The sequence below is a fragment of the Sus scrofa genome, chromosome 9, assembly GCF_054392235.1.
Source record: "Sus scrofa isolate SSC_HxYL_T2T_F1_AM1 chromosome 9, Sscrofa_HxYL_maternal_Yorkshire_Landrace_v2.0, whole genome shotgun sequence".
Lineage (NCBI taxonomy): Eukaryota > Metazoa > Chordata > Mammalia > Artiodactyla > Suidae > Sus > Sus scrofa.
The window spans coordinates 71,811,280-71,825,992 of NC_139391.1; the positions used below are offsets into that span (position 1 = coordinate 71,811,280).

Genomic DNA, 14,713 nt, shown 5'->3' on the forward strand with positions numbered 1-14,713 from the left:
AGGCTTATCCCTTCTGACTAAAGTGTGGTTCTTTTAGATCCTTGACCAGCTAGCTCACCAGCTCCTTCAGGACAGAACACGGGGGGCTCAGGCCTCACCACCCCTTATGGCTACTTATCCCAATCCTGGACTAAAGGACCTGGTTCTACAGTAAGTGCCAGAGAGTGTGTGTGTGTGTGTGTGTGTGTGTGTGTGTGTGTGTGTGTGTGTGGTGTTAGAGGTCTTGGGGTGGGAGGGGGATCCCTGGGAAAGCTCTGGGCAGAGGGGATGGGCCTTGGCCACAGCCGCCACTCTTGCCTTGGCCTTGGACAGCATGCAGGAACTCTGTGAGGAGATGAAGCTGCTGGCGTGCGACCTCCAAGACAACAACCGCATTATCGAAGGGTGAGGAGTCCCCGCTGTGCCAGGAGGCAGGGAGGCTGGTCCTTGGGCTGCCCTCGCTGCCGGAGCACAGGCCCACACAGGTTTGATGACAGGGTCCATTTGCTAAACAGTCCCAGCAGAGCTTCGGCCCTGTCCTCACTGGCTTTACGTAGTCAGGAGGCTATGGGCCGCAGGGCAGTCAGGGATGGGGGCTGGGAGGCGCATGGCCTTGCAGGGGTGCCCAGCTCTGTGCGAAGGTGGACTCTGCCTGGCAACTCCTTTAACCTTCTTGACCATGCTTGGTCTACATCCAAGTCACACACCAGGAAACGCAGCGCAGAGCTGGGGCAAGCTACCTGGGCTGCTGGCCCCGTGTGAGAGACTCAGAGTCATCACCTCATTGGAGGCCCTTCCCAGGGGTGGAGGGGATGCTGGCGGAGGCAGCAGGGCTCACTCAGCCTTTTGGATTTTGTGCATCGGTAAAATTCACAAAAGCATCCAGCTTCTCCAGTTAGCAAGGAGGCACAATTGAAATGGAAGAAAACCCCGATGTCTGGAAATCCCACTTTCCGAGGCACATTTTCCCACCAAAGAAAAGGAAGGACACGATCTCAGACTCAAGGATGGTCCTCTCCCTGGAAGTCGGGCCTGTTTACACATAAACACACATGCGCATGCGTCCAGGCACCCGCCCCCACACACAAACATCCTCCCCATCATCCTTCTGTCCATCGCTTCCCCATTTGGGAACCAGCAGCAGGGTGGAAAGAGTCTGCAGAGATTCTGACAGGATTTGACCCTGATGCTGCTCCTTCCCAGCTGCATGACCCTGTTAGGTTTGTTCAGCTCTGAGCTGAGCAAATAGGCACAGTGACTCCGACCTCCTGGTGTGAATGCAGGGATTAAATAGGATGGGATCTATGCTATGCTGGCGAGGGGAGGCTGCACAGGGCAGGTTGGTGTTCCACAGAGGTCATGCCAGCCTGGGGTGCCAGCAGGTGGGCCAGGAGGTAGGGACGCCAGGAGCGGAGCTCGTGGTTGTCCCCAGAGCTGCAGAGGGCCCTTGGGTTGCAGAGGCAGCCTGTGTCCCACTCTATATCCTCTTAAATAACCACAAAGATGAGATGTGACAGCTTCGTGGAAAGACTTTCCAAAACACCCTCATGGGCAGGAAGTTCTAATTTTAGTGCCGACATAAATTTTTCTTGCTCTGATATGTCGCCTGTTTACAGAAAGCTCGAAACTTTATTTCAGTGCGTTTTTTACTTCCTTGTTCAGAGCTGTAACCAAAAAGCCCAGAGAAACAATTTGAATTCCTTTTTCCCTTCTCTCAACCCCTGGCTGCACTGGAGTCACCAGGGGAGCATTTTGGGTGCGGCTTGGAAGTTGGGGATTTTTACAAGCTTCCTGGACAACACTAATATGTAGTCAGAGATGAGAACCAGAGGGCTCTTGTCATGGGACACAGATGCCAAAGAGGAGAGCTGAGGGCTTGAATGGCTTGGTACTTCTGGAAGCTGATCGTGTTGGGCCCTGGGGTATGGTCTGTCGGCCTCTTTACCTGGGTGGGGGAAGCTCACCTGAGCCTTTCTTTACAGGTTGAATAGGGTCCCGGCGGCTCCTGACATCTGAGCTCTGGGAGGTACGCGAGGCATCCTGAAGCATTAGACTCCTTCAAACACTGCTTTCCTGTCTACACTGTGGGACCCAACACGGGACGATGCCTGGTCCCATCTCATCAGCCTACCTCCCTCCTGGCTGCCAGCCAGGAGACATCGCCAGCATTACCTTCCATTGCCTTCCTGCAGGAAGCAGCACAGTGGGACCTGGGGCACAAGGCCATGCCCAGTGGGCTTGGAGACCACTGCCTGGGATGACCTTGACATTTCGTGCAGGCTCGGGTACCGCACCTCTGTCACCCTGGCCTGTATGGCTGAACCTGGCCCAGGCTGCTGGGAGAAGGGGCTCCATCCAAGAAGCGCCCCCTCCACCCAGCCGCTCTGGTGACAGGGCTTTGCTCCTCAGGGAACAGAAGAGGAAGCCTCCTGGGGTTTCCCAGCATCCTGGGTCAGGTGACCTCATGTCAGTCCTCCTTCTTCAGGGTTCTTCACGCTGAGCACACGGCCCTCTCCGCTCTCTGTGATCGCAGAGGGTTCCCGTGTGGCTCCAGGCATGACAGAGCCTGATTTCCCTTCTCTGGTCTGGCCGAGTCTAAAGCTGAGACAGCGGGTGGTCAAGGCCCAGTGCCAGTGTCTCAGGGATCCTTCCTCCTTCTGAGGCACTGCTAAGTTCAGGGGTTTGCAGGCAGTGGTGCCCACGGCAGCCATGCCCATTAGCACAGGCCCGGGAGTCCCAAATCTGGAAGGCGTCAAAGTCCACACCTTCAGGACGTGGAATAAACCTGACAATCTTTTCTATTCTTGAGTGGGTCCGACTGGGCTGTGTTTGGGAGGTGGGAAGGGTCCCAGCTGGGTGTGTGCTTGGCACCCAAGCAGGCACCCAGGCCAGGGATGTGCGAAGAGGACTGGGAAATGGAGAGGGGACTGCTCACTTCTTTTTTTTCTTTTTGCTTTTTTTCAGGGCCGCACTCGCAGCATATGGAGGTTCCCAGGCTAAGGGTCCAATCGGAGCTGTAGGTGCCGGCCTACACCAGAGCCACAGCTGCGTGGCTGCAACCTACACCACAGCTCACGACAACGCCGGATCCTTAACCCACTGATCGAGGTCCGGGATCAAACTCGCAACCTCACGGTTCCTAGTTGCCTTCGTTTCCACTGTGCTACGCCGGGAACTCTGACTGCTCACTTCTTGGTTCCCACCTTTCCCCCAGATGGGCCCTGATTTCAGGGAAGAGCCCAGGGACAATGGCCTCCTATTGGGAGGCCTTGCCTTCTCGTCCTTTCTCTTTTCCTGCTCCCTGTCATTTGCGGAGCTGTGTAAGGAACTTAGGAAAAAGGCTTTTTATTTATTTATTAATTTTTTAACCTCAGATCCAGCATCTATGTGCCTTCGCCCCCTCCCCCACTGTCTGTCTCCTAAATATATAAAAGCAGAACCATGGATCCTTGTGAATGTTCCCTCATTTTGCCTAGAAGCTAGCAGGGTGCCTAGGGGAGGCCTTCGGATCTGTGCCGATTTAGTCTTTCCCCTGCAGTATGTCCGGCTCTCCCTTAACCACAGCTGGACAACCCACCAGGCCGAGGGCTGGGGGAAGGGGGTGCAGAAAAGTCACCCCAGCCGGGGGAAGGAAAAGAGTGAGAAGCCATACTTTGTGCTTTGAAGCATGAAGCTAATACTAGGCTTTACCCTAAATCGCCCTAGAAATCCTTCCTGCCCATCTTTTTGAAGCCTCGCCATCCTCAGAGGCTGTTCTGTCTAACGAGCCAGCAGGGCAGAGGTGAGGAAGGCTGAATCCTGCAGACGGACATCCACTCCGCTGCTTCTCTGTGCAAAGACCAGCGCCCTCTAAAGACTCCAGGGAGAGTTGCTGGGTTTGCATGCATCAGGCCTAAGTGGCTTTGTGTGTGCCATTTAGGCCTCATGCTATGGGTCACTTGAGCCCGGTGGGTTCAGGTTCTGGGGCCCCAGGAGCCAGCTGCTGCCCTGATGCCGCTGGGCCACCTCTGGTCTGCTCTGCCTGCAGAAGTTCAGGCTGACACTCCTGGCTCGTCAATGGCCCTGCAGGAAAGTCCCACCATGGATTTTCCCTGGCAGCTACGGCTGCTTCTGGACCCCACATGCTTGGTGGAGCTCAGCAAAAGAGCCAGGGGATCCCTGAAAGCCAAATGCAGATTGTTGGGGAATGATATGATCCAGGCTCTATGATCTCATGAGCAAAGCCTAGCTGGGGTCATACTCAAAGGGCTCGGTCTGTTCCTATGCTTCAGAGCCACTGACATGGGTGCCCCGCCCCATAGCTCTGGAGAGCTTCCGATTCCCTCTCAGGAGGGAGCGAGGAACTGGCCCAAGGTCCATGACCTTGTCCAGTTTCCCCAGAACCTTGTAAGACCCTCAGGTTGTCTGACGACCTCTATGTAGTGCGACACAAAACAAAAAGCCTGTTCAGTTGCTCAGGCGTGAATGGGTGCCCGCAGTGTGCCAGGCCCCGGGCGAGGTGCTAGACTGCGCCCAAGGAGCTCACCTTGATGGGGAAGGCACCTCAGCATCACAGGAGCACGCAGCGATGGGGCTGCACAGCTCAGGTGTGGAACCGCGTCACCACCATCACTGGGGAGGGTGCCCGGGGTGCCAGGAAGGGGTCAGGGAAGGACTTAGGGAGCAGGCGACTCTCCAGTGGGAGCTTGGCAGGTGAGCAGGTTTACCTGGCACAGAAGGCATGGAAGGCCTGGTGCTGGGAATACCACCAGCCTAGGCACGGAAGGAACTATGAGTATGTGTGTCACCAGAGAGCAGGTTGAAGTGGGAAGTGGGAGTTGAGGAAAGGGAGGAGCCAGACCCAAAACCTGCCTGTAGACCACGAAGGAACTTGGGCTTTACAGAAACAGGTTTCAGGCTAAGTCCAACTGTATTTTATTTTATTTTGTCTTTTTAGGGCCACGCCTGCAGCATATGGAGGTTCCCAGGCTAGGGGTCCAATCAGAGCTATAACCGCCAGCCTCCACCACCTGATATTTTAAAGATACAACTCTTTGGCGAGTTCCCATCGTGGCTCAGCAGAAATGAATCTGACTAGCATCCATGAGGATGCAGGTTCGATCCTGGCCTCGCTCAGTGGGTTAAGGATCCGGCGTTGCCGTGAGCTGTGGTGTAGGTCGAAGATGCAGCTGGGATCTGGTGTGGCTGTGACTGTAGCTGTGATGTAGGCTGGCAGCTACCCCTAGCCTGGGAACCTCCATATGCTGCCGGTGTGGCCCTAGGAAAAGCAAAAAAAACATACGACTCTTGGTGCCTGTGTGAAGGTTGGATTGGAACCCTGTGCCTTAGTTTCCTCTTTTATAAAAGGGGGATGATCTCTTTTAAAGTTATTGGTAGGGATAGGTTCAGTAGTTCCACAAGGGGCCTGAAGCACCGCACTGGTTCTCTGGGCACCCTCCCAGACCCTCCTCTGTGGCTGAGGCCGATGTGGGGGGGGGATGAAGAAATAGGAGCTCTTGTCTCAGAACGGCTCAGTCAAGGGTGGGGCCGGACAGATGACAAATACCTGGGAAGAGTTCATGGTGCATTCAGATTTGGATTAAAACAGGCCGGCTCAGTTCAAAAGGATCTAATTGCAAGGAAGCAGGACGCTATCCAGCTCCCCAGGGGGAAGTGCAGCCCTGGAGGGCTCAGTGCCTCTTTCTATGCCCTGGAGCTGCAGGAGGGCCATGGTTTGCATCCCTCTGAGACTATGCAGTTTCCTCTTTATAGACGCATATATGTATATATGAATTCTTTTTTTTTTTTTTCTCTTTTAGGGCTGCACTTGCGGCATATGTAAGTTCCCAGGCTAGGGGTCTAATCAGAGCCACAGCAGCTGGCCTACACCACAGCCACAGTAATGCAGGATCCCAGCTGCATCTTCGACCTATACCACAGCTCACGGCAATGCCAGATCCTTAACCCACTGAGTAGGGCCAAGGGATCAAACCTGCATCCTCATGGGTCCTAGTGGGGTTTGTTACCATTGAGCCACAACGGGAACTCCCTATAGACGTGTTCTTGCTTGACACCCAGATTCTAGGACCCCACTCACCTCCTGATTCCAATCGGTAAGGGTATGGCCCAGGAACCTGCCTTGTTGATGAACATCCTTGGGGATTCTCCCACAGCTGAAGTTTGAGGGCACCAAGCCAAAGTTTACAATGTCCAGCCCAGAACATGGGAAGGCCCAGCATAGGCCCATGGGCAGTGGGTGGCACACAGGTCTAGGGTCCACTCCCAACCTGAGGATAGGGAGGCCGGTCTAAGGAACAGCCTAGGTACCTCAGTAGCCCAGGTTCCCCTTACTGGACCCCCATTTGCTTTCTCGAGGCCGCCTCCCTGCCTTGGGGCAGCTTGGAGGATTGCTACAGCTGCTCATCCGGGATTTACTTCCAAACCGCTGCAGCAATTTTGTAAAGGGTGGAATTCCTGGCTTCATGTCCCTTCATTTCACAGAAACTCCGTAATCAGGCAACCCCGTGGGGAGGTGGTAAGGAATGGGCCAGCGTGACCTGAAGTCCCTTCAGTTTGTTCTCCTTGGAAACTCAGAATTACAGCAGCCACTTGAAGCCATCTGCTTCTTTCCCTGCACCCTTTGCTAGAGAGAGAGAGACAGACAGACAGACACAGAGATTCAGAGAGACACAGAGAATAGAGCTAGGAGAGAGGAAAGGAGAGAGAGGAAGGAGGAAAGGATGGAGAGGAAGGGAGAGAAAGAGATGGAGACGGAATGACGATGAGTGGGGAGAGGGCTGCCAGCCGCAGTGATGGGCCCAAAGCTGGCCTCGTGCTGGAACGTCCGTGGCTACAGCTTGGAGCCTCCCCTCTAGCTGAGGGCAAAAGCTGCTGACAAGTCTGTCTGGAATATCTGAGTTTTTCCAACATGGAAAGAAGAAACATGTACACACACAAACCAATCTTATCATATGCCTGCCAGAGTGGCCGGGGATGGAAAAATTCCATAACTGAGATGCAGAGGGAAGAGGCGCCTCTCAACGGCTGGAAAACAAGCCCCACTCGCCCCCACCCTGGAAGGTGACACTGCTCTGGGAGCCTTCATGTCCCTGCTTACATTCCCACCCTGGTTTGGCCTTCTGTCCCCAAGCATTGTCCAGGACTTGGGTGACCACCACAGGAGCACTGGAGTTGGGTGGCACAGAAAGTCCATCCCCCCAAAATGGTGCCCAGGAGCTGGTACCCTGCCTGCCCTCACCCCTGGCTGGGGACGAGCACCTGGAGGCAAGAAATCTACCTCAATGACCAGCAACTTTGGAGAATGTACATGCAGCTTAAATGGAGCTTGACATATCACCCTGCTTCTGCCCAGTCCCTGCAGGGCATCTTCTAGTCTCCCTAGACCAGACCATACTGTCATCTCCCCCTCCCTGGGTGCGGGGGCCATGGCTGGAAGAGGTATTAAGAGATCAGTCCTGATTAGGTACAGGTTGGGAGCCTACGATTGAGTTCACGTCACTAAACATTCAATGAGCACCTCCGATTTGCCCTGCACTGTGGGATGGAGAAGACCGGCAAGCCCTGAGCGAGGGAAGCAAAGAAATACAAACGTCACGATGTGCGGATCATGGTCAGTGCCAAAACCCCAAGCAACTTGCTGTGGGAGCCCAGGAAAAAGAGCAGTGAATTCGGCCTTCACTGGGAAGACTCCGGAAGGCATCGGAAGTCACCTGAAATCCCTGAAGCATTTAGGGACCTTCCAGGGATTCTGGGAGTGCCAGATCCTTAACCCACTGAGTGAGGCCAGGGATCGAACACACATCCTCATGGATCCTAGTCGGGTTTGTTAACCGCTAAGCCACGAAGGGAACTCCCAGGTCTGTGTTTAAATGTCTGCTCCCCAGAGTGGTTCTTCCTGACACACACACCAGCCCCTATCTAATACCATGGCCCCTGTTAACTTCCTACCCCTTACTGTGCTTTGTTGGTCATCATAGTGCATGTGACCCAACGCTCTATTACACTTGAGTTTGCGTGTCTGTTATCTGGCTCTCACACAAGAAATGTGAGTTTCAGAACACCTTTAGTGCAACAGCACCTGAGATGTAGTGGAAGTTAGACAATCACTTGTGAAATGATTCATTGCTCTGGCCCTTAAAGATGGCAGTGAGCGGTCATGAGCACCACTGGCCAAATATTTCCAGCTCTCTCCCCGCTCTGACACGTGGAAGATTGCACATCTTTCTCCCCCTGTGATGAGTGGGCTATGGAACAGGTTCTGGCCAATGGGTTGTGAGCAGAAATGACTGGGGCTTTTCTGTGCTGGGGGAGGCGTTCTGGGCTCTCTTGGTTTCCCTCTGGCATGGTGATGGGCACCATTTGAGGTGGCGGCTGCTCCATCAGCGTGGGTCCCTGGGTGACCTTGATGTCCAAAGTCCCCCTGCTAACAGGCAAAGAGCATGGAATGTGGGCAAGGAAGAAGCCCCTGGTTTACAGGCACTGGGACAGGGGCTTGTTTTTTACTGCAGCATAACCTAACTTGTCCTGATAGGTCCAGGGATCCCTTGCAGACAGCTGTACTGTCAGAATCACTGGGAGGTCCCTAAATGCTTCGGGGATTTCAGGTGACTTCAAATGCCTCAAAGCCAAACAAACCCAGAAACTTCCCCTTCAGAAAGTCAGGCCATGTTCTGTCCTCCCCTTTTCCTTCCTACTCGAAAGCTCCCTGAGGGTGAGGGGACAGCCTCAAAACAACTCACCCAATGGGGGGACCACCTGCCGGTCTCTGGGACCGCCTCCAAAGTGACTTCACACACTGACCACACATTCAAACTCACTGTCATCATCTTTCCCGGTGGTCAAAAATAAAAACAGCACACCCACTCTTCTGGGAGTGAGTCACAAATGGAAAAAAAAGTCATTGGCCCTGAGCCAGGAGGATCTGCTAACAAGGGGGGAAAAAAACCTCCCAGTGGAGGTGTCTCAGCAGCCACTGTGGTCTCACCCTTGTGGCCTGCATGACCGAAGACAAATTTATTTATTTATTTGCTGTTCAGTTTGTGATTTTTAAATAAGATTTCTCAATAGACTGAAAAAAAGTGTAAGGGAAAAAGAAGCAAAAAAATCAAAGGCCATGCAGCAAATACAGCCATGACTTTGATATAGTATCTATCATTCATTTTCACCATCCTGGTGGATTTAGATAAGATTTTTGTAGGAGGTTATACCCTATACAATCACCAGTCAACAAAATATGCTTTTTGCAGAGACTTTTCAGGATTTAGGCTTCTATTGGGGTTAAAGTAGAAACACCAGATTCAGTCCTCTCAAAACTCTGGGAACTTTTGTTCAAGGACGAAGACAACTTAGAAGTTCAAGCATCAGACACGACCCTGGGCATTGTCTTGACCCTACCACGAGATTAGAGTTTATTTAGTACTTCTTCCCTGGGAAAGGAGGAATGAACTGCGTGTGTGTGTGCGTGTGTGTGTGTGTGTGTGTGTGTGTGTGTGTGTGTGAGTGATTGGAGAAGATGCTCTTACAGGGAAGAAGGGGACTGGGCTGGCCAATCCGGCATCAGAAGAGGCAAGACCCAGGCAGAGAACCTCCTACTGGGGTTTGGAAAGTCAGCTAACTCCCTTGACCTCCATTTCTTAGCTCAGGGAGATGAGCCTTAAGATAAACTTGATGAACTTTTTGGATGGGTTACATGAAGTTATGTTATCTCCGTTTTCATCTTTATTCCCATCCCAGAAGCCAAATGGAGGGCTCTGGCCCTGCCTGATCTCTTCCCTGCTTCAGGGCTAAGAGAAGCCCCAGCACTCCTCCAAATTGGAGCTAAAGAGGGAAAACAAAACCTGAGCATTTTTTTTTCTTTTTGGCTCTTTTATTAAGGGTTGCACCCGCGGCATATGGAGGTTCCCTGGCTAGGGGCCCAGTGGGAGCTGTTGCCGCCAGCCTAGGCCAGAGCCACAGCAATGCCAGATCTGAGCCGCATTTGTGATCTACATCACAGCTCATGGCAATGCTGGATCCTCAACCCACTGAGCTAGGTCAGGGATCGAACCCACAGTCCCATGGTCCCCAGTCAGATTCGTTTCCACTCCGCCACAATGTGAAAAACCTGAGCATTTTTTTCTGGACAGCTCAGGAACTGGGAAAGGGGCTTATGCCCAGCTGCTCCAGAGGGTCATCAGTTTCCCAGGGCTAGAGGAGACACTCATCCCATGAGCCTCTCCATCCTGGGAATTCAGGCTGAGCTTCCCAAATTCATGCTTGGGGGGAAGGGGATAGAGATGGTGACTATTGGCAATTGTTTCACAAATGGCATTTCAAACTTAGCCTTCCAGTGAGACGCTCTTTGCCAGGTCCCTTCTTCTTGCCACACCAAGCTGTCACCAGAGCTCAGGCTTGGTCCACACCCTGGAGCTTACCCAGCCCACTGCCCTCCCAAAGCTGGAGGGAGCAATCTCGGAACAGGTCTCAAGCCTGTGATGAGATGGATGGATAACAGAGGGTGGATACAAGCAAATGTTTATATGCAATACAGGTTTCTGCAACAACCCCGAGAGAAGTGCTTGCAGAAAAAGTGGGAGTGATGAGAATAAGATATCACAAAGGCAAACTGCGCTTTCTTTTGTTAACACGCAGCAGAAAGTATTGCGCAATAGCTCTCTATTGGGTTTTTCTCAGTCATGTCCTACTGAACTTCACCTGCTTGGGGGGGCGGGGCCAAGGCAGAGAAGCCCCCTTCTCTTATCACCACCTTCCATCTAAAGAAGTAGGGTCCTTGGACCAGCATATCAACACTGTCTGGGAACTTGTCATAAAAGCAAAATCCCCAGCCCCAGATAAACTGGCTCAGAAACTCTGGAGTTGGAGCCCAGTAATTAGTGATTTAACAAGCCCTCCAGGTAATTGTGAGGCACGGCAACATTTGAAAACCACTGATGCAGAGAAAGCAGGGTTCAGGCAGTTGCAAGGCAAGGTGGAGGAGGGGAGCAGACGAGGTGACCCTGGCTCATTCAACCCCATGGCAACCTCTCCATCCTGGGAATCCAGGCTGAGAGATGAGGTGACCCTGGCTCATTCAACCCCATGGCAACTCCTGCTTCCCAGCACCGTGGTGTGGGCTCCTGTGGGTCATTCTTCCCATGCACCCAGAAGCCACCTCACCAGGTGAGGAGCACTGGCCTCTGGTGTGACCCAGGGACCAAAGGACGCTATGATCGCCAGCCCTGCGGGGGAGAAGCCATGGGCCAAAAAGCTGGCTGGGAATTCCCTGGCTGCTAAACTCTTGAAATTTTAGGAATTACCTAAAAATCACCTCCAAGGGGAAAACAAAAAGCAAAAGCAAAGATTCCCCTAGGAGACACTAGGGGGAGACCCATCTCTGGCCTGGGAAGAGGAGGCACCCTCTCTCGCGTTTTTCCAAAGCTGATTTACCGGTGACTTCTGTTAAATTAACCAAACTGAACCCCAAGTCTTGAGAGACCAGGCAGTGATCAGGGAGTCAGAATGGTGAAAGTGGAGAAGGTGGGAAAAGCATCCATCTGTCTCCCCACTCCCGGACAATTTAGTTAAGGAAACTGTAGCGGCTACAGCCAGGGTCAGCAAGTCTGTGGCCAGACACACAGGTTCAAAGCTTCAGCAGTTCCGTTTCCTCACCCATGAGAGATGGTCACGGTTATGCAATGTGTGGGACATTGAAAATGCCGATCTTTTGTTCCAAAAATTATTAAGGCTTTCAAGGCGGTGATAGCAGGGCATTAAACTCGAGAGGTGGGGAGAGGTTACGAAGCCTGTCCTGGAAGCTGGTAGAAGGGGCTCTCTCTTTGGTCCCACTGGGTGAGCTGTCCTTACCAGGTACAAGCAAGGCGTCTGCGGGCAGGGCACGGCTGCGTCGGCGGCAGCAGTATTTCCACAGTGAATTACGATGGCACCTATGAGAAGAAGAGGGTTTGACTTAGGAAGAAAAGCCCTTCCAACCCACGGGGCGCTGGAGTGGTCTCACAGCCCAGGGCCCAGGAGTACTATAATTCCCAGCCTTCCGGGAAAGGAATATCCTACCCGACGGGGCTGCTGAGAGAGGGGAAATCAAACAAGAGTGAAAGTGGCGAGCGGACAGTCCTGACGGCCGCGCGGAGGCGGCTTCTCGCCACCGGCATGGGAAGCGTCCCCCGCGGCGCGTCCCTCCGCGTCACGGGACTCTGCGCCGCCGCCAGCGCGCGAGCGGGAGCCGGGCATCCCCGACCCACGCCTGGCTCTGTGCGCAAGGGGGCGGCGGGTGATGGCGAGCGGGAGGGCGGCGAGCAAGCGACCACCGGGAGGGTGGCGAACGGATCCTGAGCTTGTAGACATCTCCCTACACTCCATCCTCAGCTAGTTCCTAAGCTTCTTCATCCGGTCCGAAGCCCTCCCCTGGGCGCGTTGGGGAGGGTCTGGGGTTGGGGGAACTGATGGGAAAGGAAAGGAGGCAGGGCTGAGGGCGAGCGTCCCCCTACCAAATGTCTCTTCTGAGTTGTCCTGTGTAGAGCTTTTCGCGTACGCAATCCTTGAGCTGCCCCAGCTTCCCGAAGACTCCTCTAAATCCACACTCTCTCAGGAGCCCCTCCACCCCCACCCCTGCCGCTGGGTCGGTAGGTGGTTCCCTCGGGTCCTCCTTCCCGCCTCTCGGAAGTCTCCCCACCCCCGCCCCGCCCTGCAGGCTGCGGTCCCTTTAAAGGCGCGCTCGGTTGGGGCCGCCCTTCTCTCGAGGCGGACTCGGGAGGAGCGCCACGGCTGAGAGCCGCCGCCACTAACCCGGCATGGCCATGGCGTCCCCGGCCATCGGGCAGCGCCCGTACCGGCTACTCTTGGACCCGGAACCGCCGCGCTATCTGCCGAGCCTGAGCGGCCCCGAGCCGCCACCGCCACCCCCGGGCCCGTCCTCGCGCCGCTGCGCCCCCGCGCCCCTGTCCACTGCGCCTGAGGCGCACGAGGGGCGCGGCGCCCGGAGGGCTGCTCGAGGAGACGTGGAGTCCCAGCCTCGCGCCTCCCGACCCGCTCGCCCTCTCCGGCCTGGTCTGCAGCAGAGACTGCGGCGGCGGCCTGGAGCGCCCCGGCCCCGAGACGTGCGGAGCATCTTCGAACAGCCACAGGATCCCCGCGTCCCGGCGGAGCGAGGCGAGGGGCACTGCTTTGCCGAACTGGCGCTGCGGAGCGGCCGGGGCTGGTGTGACCTGTGCGGACGAGAGGTGCTGCGGCAGGCGCTGCGCTGCGCTAGTGAGTGTGCGGGCAGGGAAGGGCAGGGCAGAGGAGGGGCGCGCGGGAAGACCGCAGTCCATGGGCAAGCCACTGCGAGGGGGCCGGGGCAGGCAGAGAGGGGACATTGCCGTCTCTGGCTCCAGGGGAGACCTTGACTTTGACTGCGGGAGACACTCTTTTCCCTAGTCCCCTGCCCGCTATCCTTCAGTAACAGCCACTGCCCAGGTACGGTTACGTGGTATTTTACGACTACCTCTTCCCTGACAGGTGTGCGCCTCGCACCTCCCCAGACACACACGTATACACACTCGCAGGTTGGGGTTGATGGCTAAAGCTACAAGGTCATTCCGTTGTCTGCTGTGCACCGTCTTGCTTTTGTTGTACGTTCTTGGCCATGGGTTGTGAGGCTGATATTGAGATGATCATTTGACCCTTACTCATTAGGGTTAATGGCAAAATGAATTGTCCACCTATGGTACAGGCCCATGGCGCATACCTGCCTATGGTCACCCTCCTACAGGGTGACCTGTTGTGCCAGGGAGGGGACCTGATCAGGCTTTGGATGGAAAGGGGCTGTGAGGTTGAAGAGAGCCTGAGGTGACCCTGGACCTGTGTCCCCTGCCTTCCACCTCTGGCCCCTCAGACCTTTGGACTCTGCTCTGATGTTTTTCTGTGCCCTGCCGCCCCCTCCTCCTCGTCCTAGGTTACAGCACCAGTCATCAGGCTCAAAAATTACCCAACTGCTTGCGCTGTCCCTTCTTCCTCAGAGCTCTCGGGTCCCTCCAGCCTCCTCCTGAGCCAGACTCTTCTCAAAGCCTAACTATTAAAGCCCTAGGCATCCAGTGTATAGATTTTCTGAGGAAATTTGCAGTCTTCTTGGGGGTTTATTATTTTTCTCTTCCAGCAGTTAGGTGTGTGTGTTTCTTTAGTGGATGTCCCCTTCCCACCCCCCCACGCCACCCCCATATTTGCCACGTTTGGCAGAGGATATCCCTGCCCATGTGTTTATGTGTTTGTATAGATATTTCAGATATTGTATAAATATCTGAAGCAGAAAGCACAGACAGTGATACAACCTCTAGCAAGCATCTCTGGAAATGGCCTATGGTTTGCATCTTTCAGCAAAGGCCCTTCCCAGATGCCAGCAGCCCCACAGCTCCCATCCAGCTACAGCACTGGACAGCAGCAGCTACATCCACATCAGGAAAACCCTACCTTCCCTCTCTCTGCCATCCACACCCAAGGCTGTGTGCCGTGTGTGCCTCTCACTGCAGCTGGCTTCAGGGAAGGAGAGCCCAGACTCTAGGTCAGGGTCAAGTGGAAGAGGAAGATTGGAGGGGCAAATGGGTGCTGCTCTGTCCACCACCAGAACTCAGTTCAGGTGCTAATTGAAAAGGAAAGAACACAAGCTGTAAGAGGTGTGTGATGTGGGTGGAGGGCTGCTGTCACTTGGTTAAATGTCCCTGACCTTCCGGGGAATCAGATCAACTTTCCCACAGATGTCCTGGCA

The 14,713-nt window shown here is 54.5% G+C and overlaps 2 protein-coding genes and 1 long non-coding RNA gene across 39 annotated transcripts in view; 2 read left to right on the top strand and 1 right to left on the bottom strand.

Moving 5' to 3' along the window:
* The window catches only part of IKBKE (inhibitor of nuclear factor kappa B kinase subunit epsilon), a 24,699-nt gene extending 21,276 nt beyond the window's left edge, over positions 1-3,423 (top strand). For 22 of the 33 annotated variants that reach the window (XR_014815671.1, XR_014815670.1, XR_014815676.1 and 19 more), the window contains 3 exons: positions 38-150; positions 313-384; positions 1,962-3,423. Coding sequence is in view for 8 of the 33 variants with exons in the window: in XM_021063308.2 (XP_020918967.1) it covers positions 38-150; positions 313-384; positions 1,962-1,995 (219 nt within the window). In the remaining 25 variants the exon portion in view is untranslated. The remainder of the gene's footprint in view (positions 1-37; positions 151-312; positions 385-1,961) is intronic. The other 11 variants (XR_014815669.1, XR_014815672.1, XR_014815679.1 and 8 more) reach the window with 3 other exon arrangements.
* Positions 1-12,611, bottom strand: part of LOC106508612 (uncharacterized) — a 19,627-nt gene extending 7,016 nt beyond the window's left edge. The window contains exons 1-3 of one of the 3 annotated variants that reach the window (XR_014815711.1): positions 12,462-12,611; positions 11,038-11,900; positions 9,823-10,973 (exon numbers count right to left, since the gene is read on the bottom strand). This is a non-coding gene — a long non-coding RNA (uncharacterized LOC106508612). Of the gene's footprint in view, positions 1-9,822; positions 10,974-11,037; positions 11,901-12,027; positions 12,385-12,461 lie in introns of those variants that run through there. The other 2 variants (XR_002335791.2, XR_014815710.1) reach the window with 2 other exon arrangements.
* A 91-nt stretch (positions 12,612-12,702) lies between these two features.
* RASSF5 (Ras association domain family member 5) overlaps positions 12,703-14,713 on the top strand; it is an 80,096-nt gene continuing 78,085 nt past the window's right edge. For all 3 annotated transcript variants that reach the window (XR_014815709.1, XR_014815708.1, XM_021063315.2), the window contains exon 1: positions 12,703-13,221. Coding sequence is in view for 1 of the 3 variants with exons in the window: in XM_021063315.2 (XP_020918974.2) it covers positions 12,765-13,221 (457 nt within the window). In the remaining 2 variants the exon portion in view is untranslated. The remainder of the gene's footprint in view (positions 13,222-14,713) is intronic.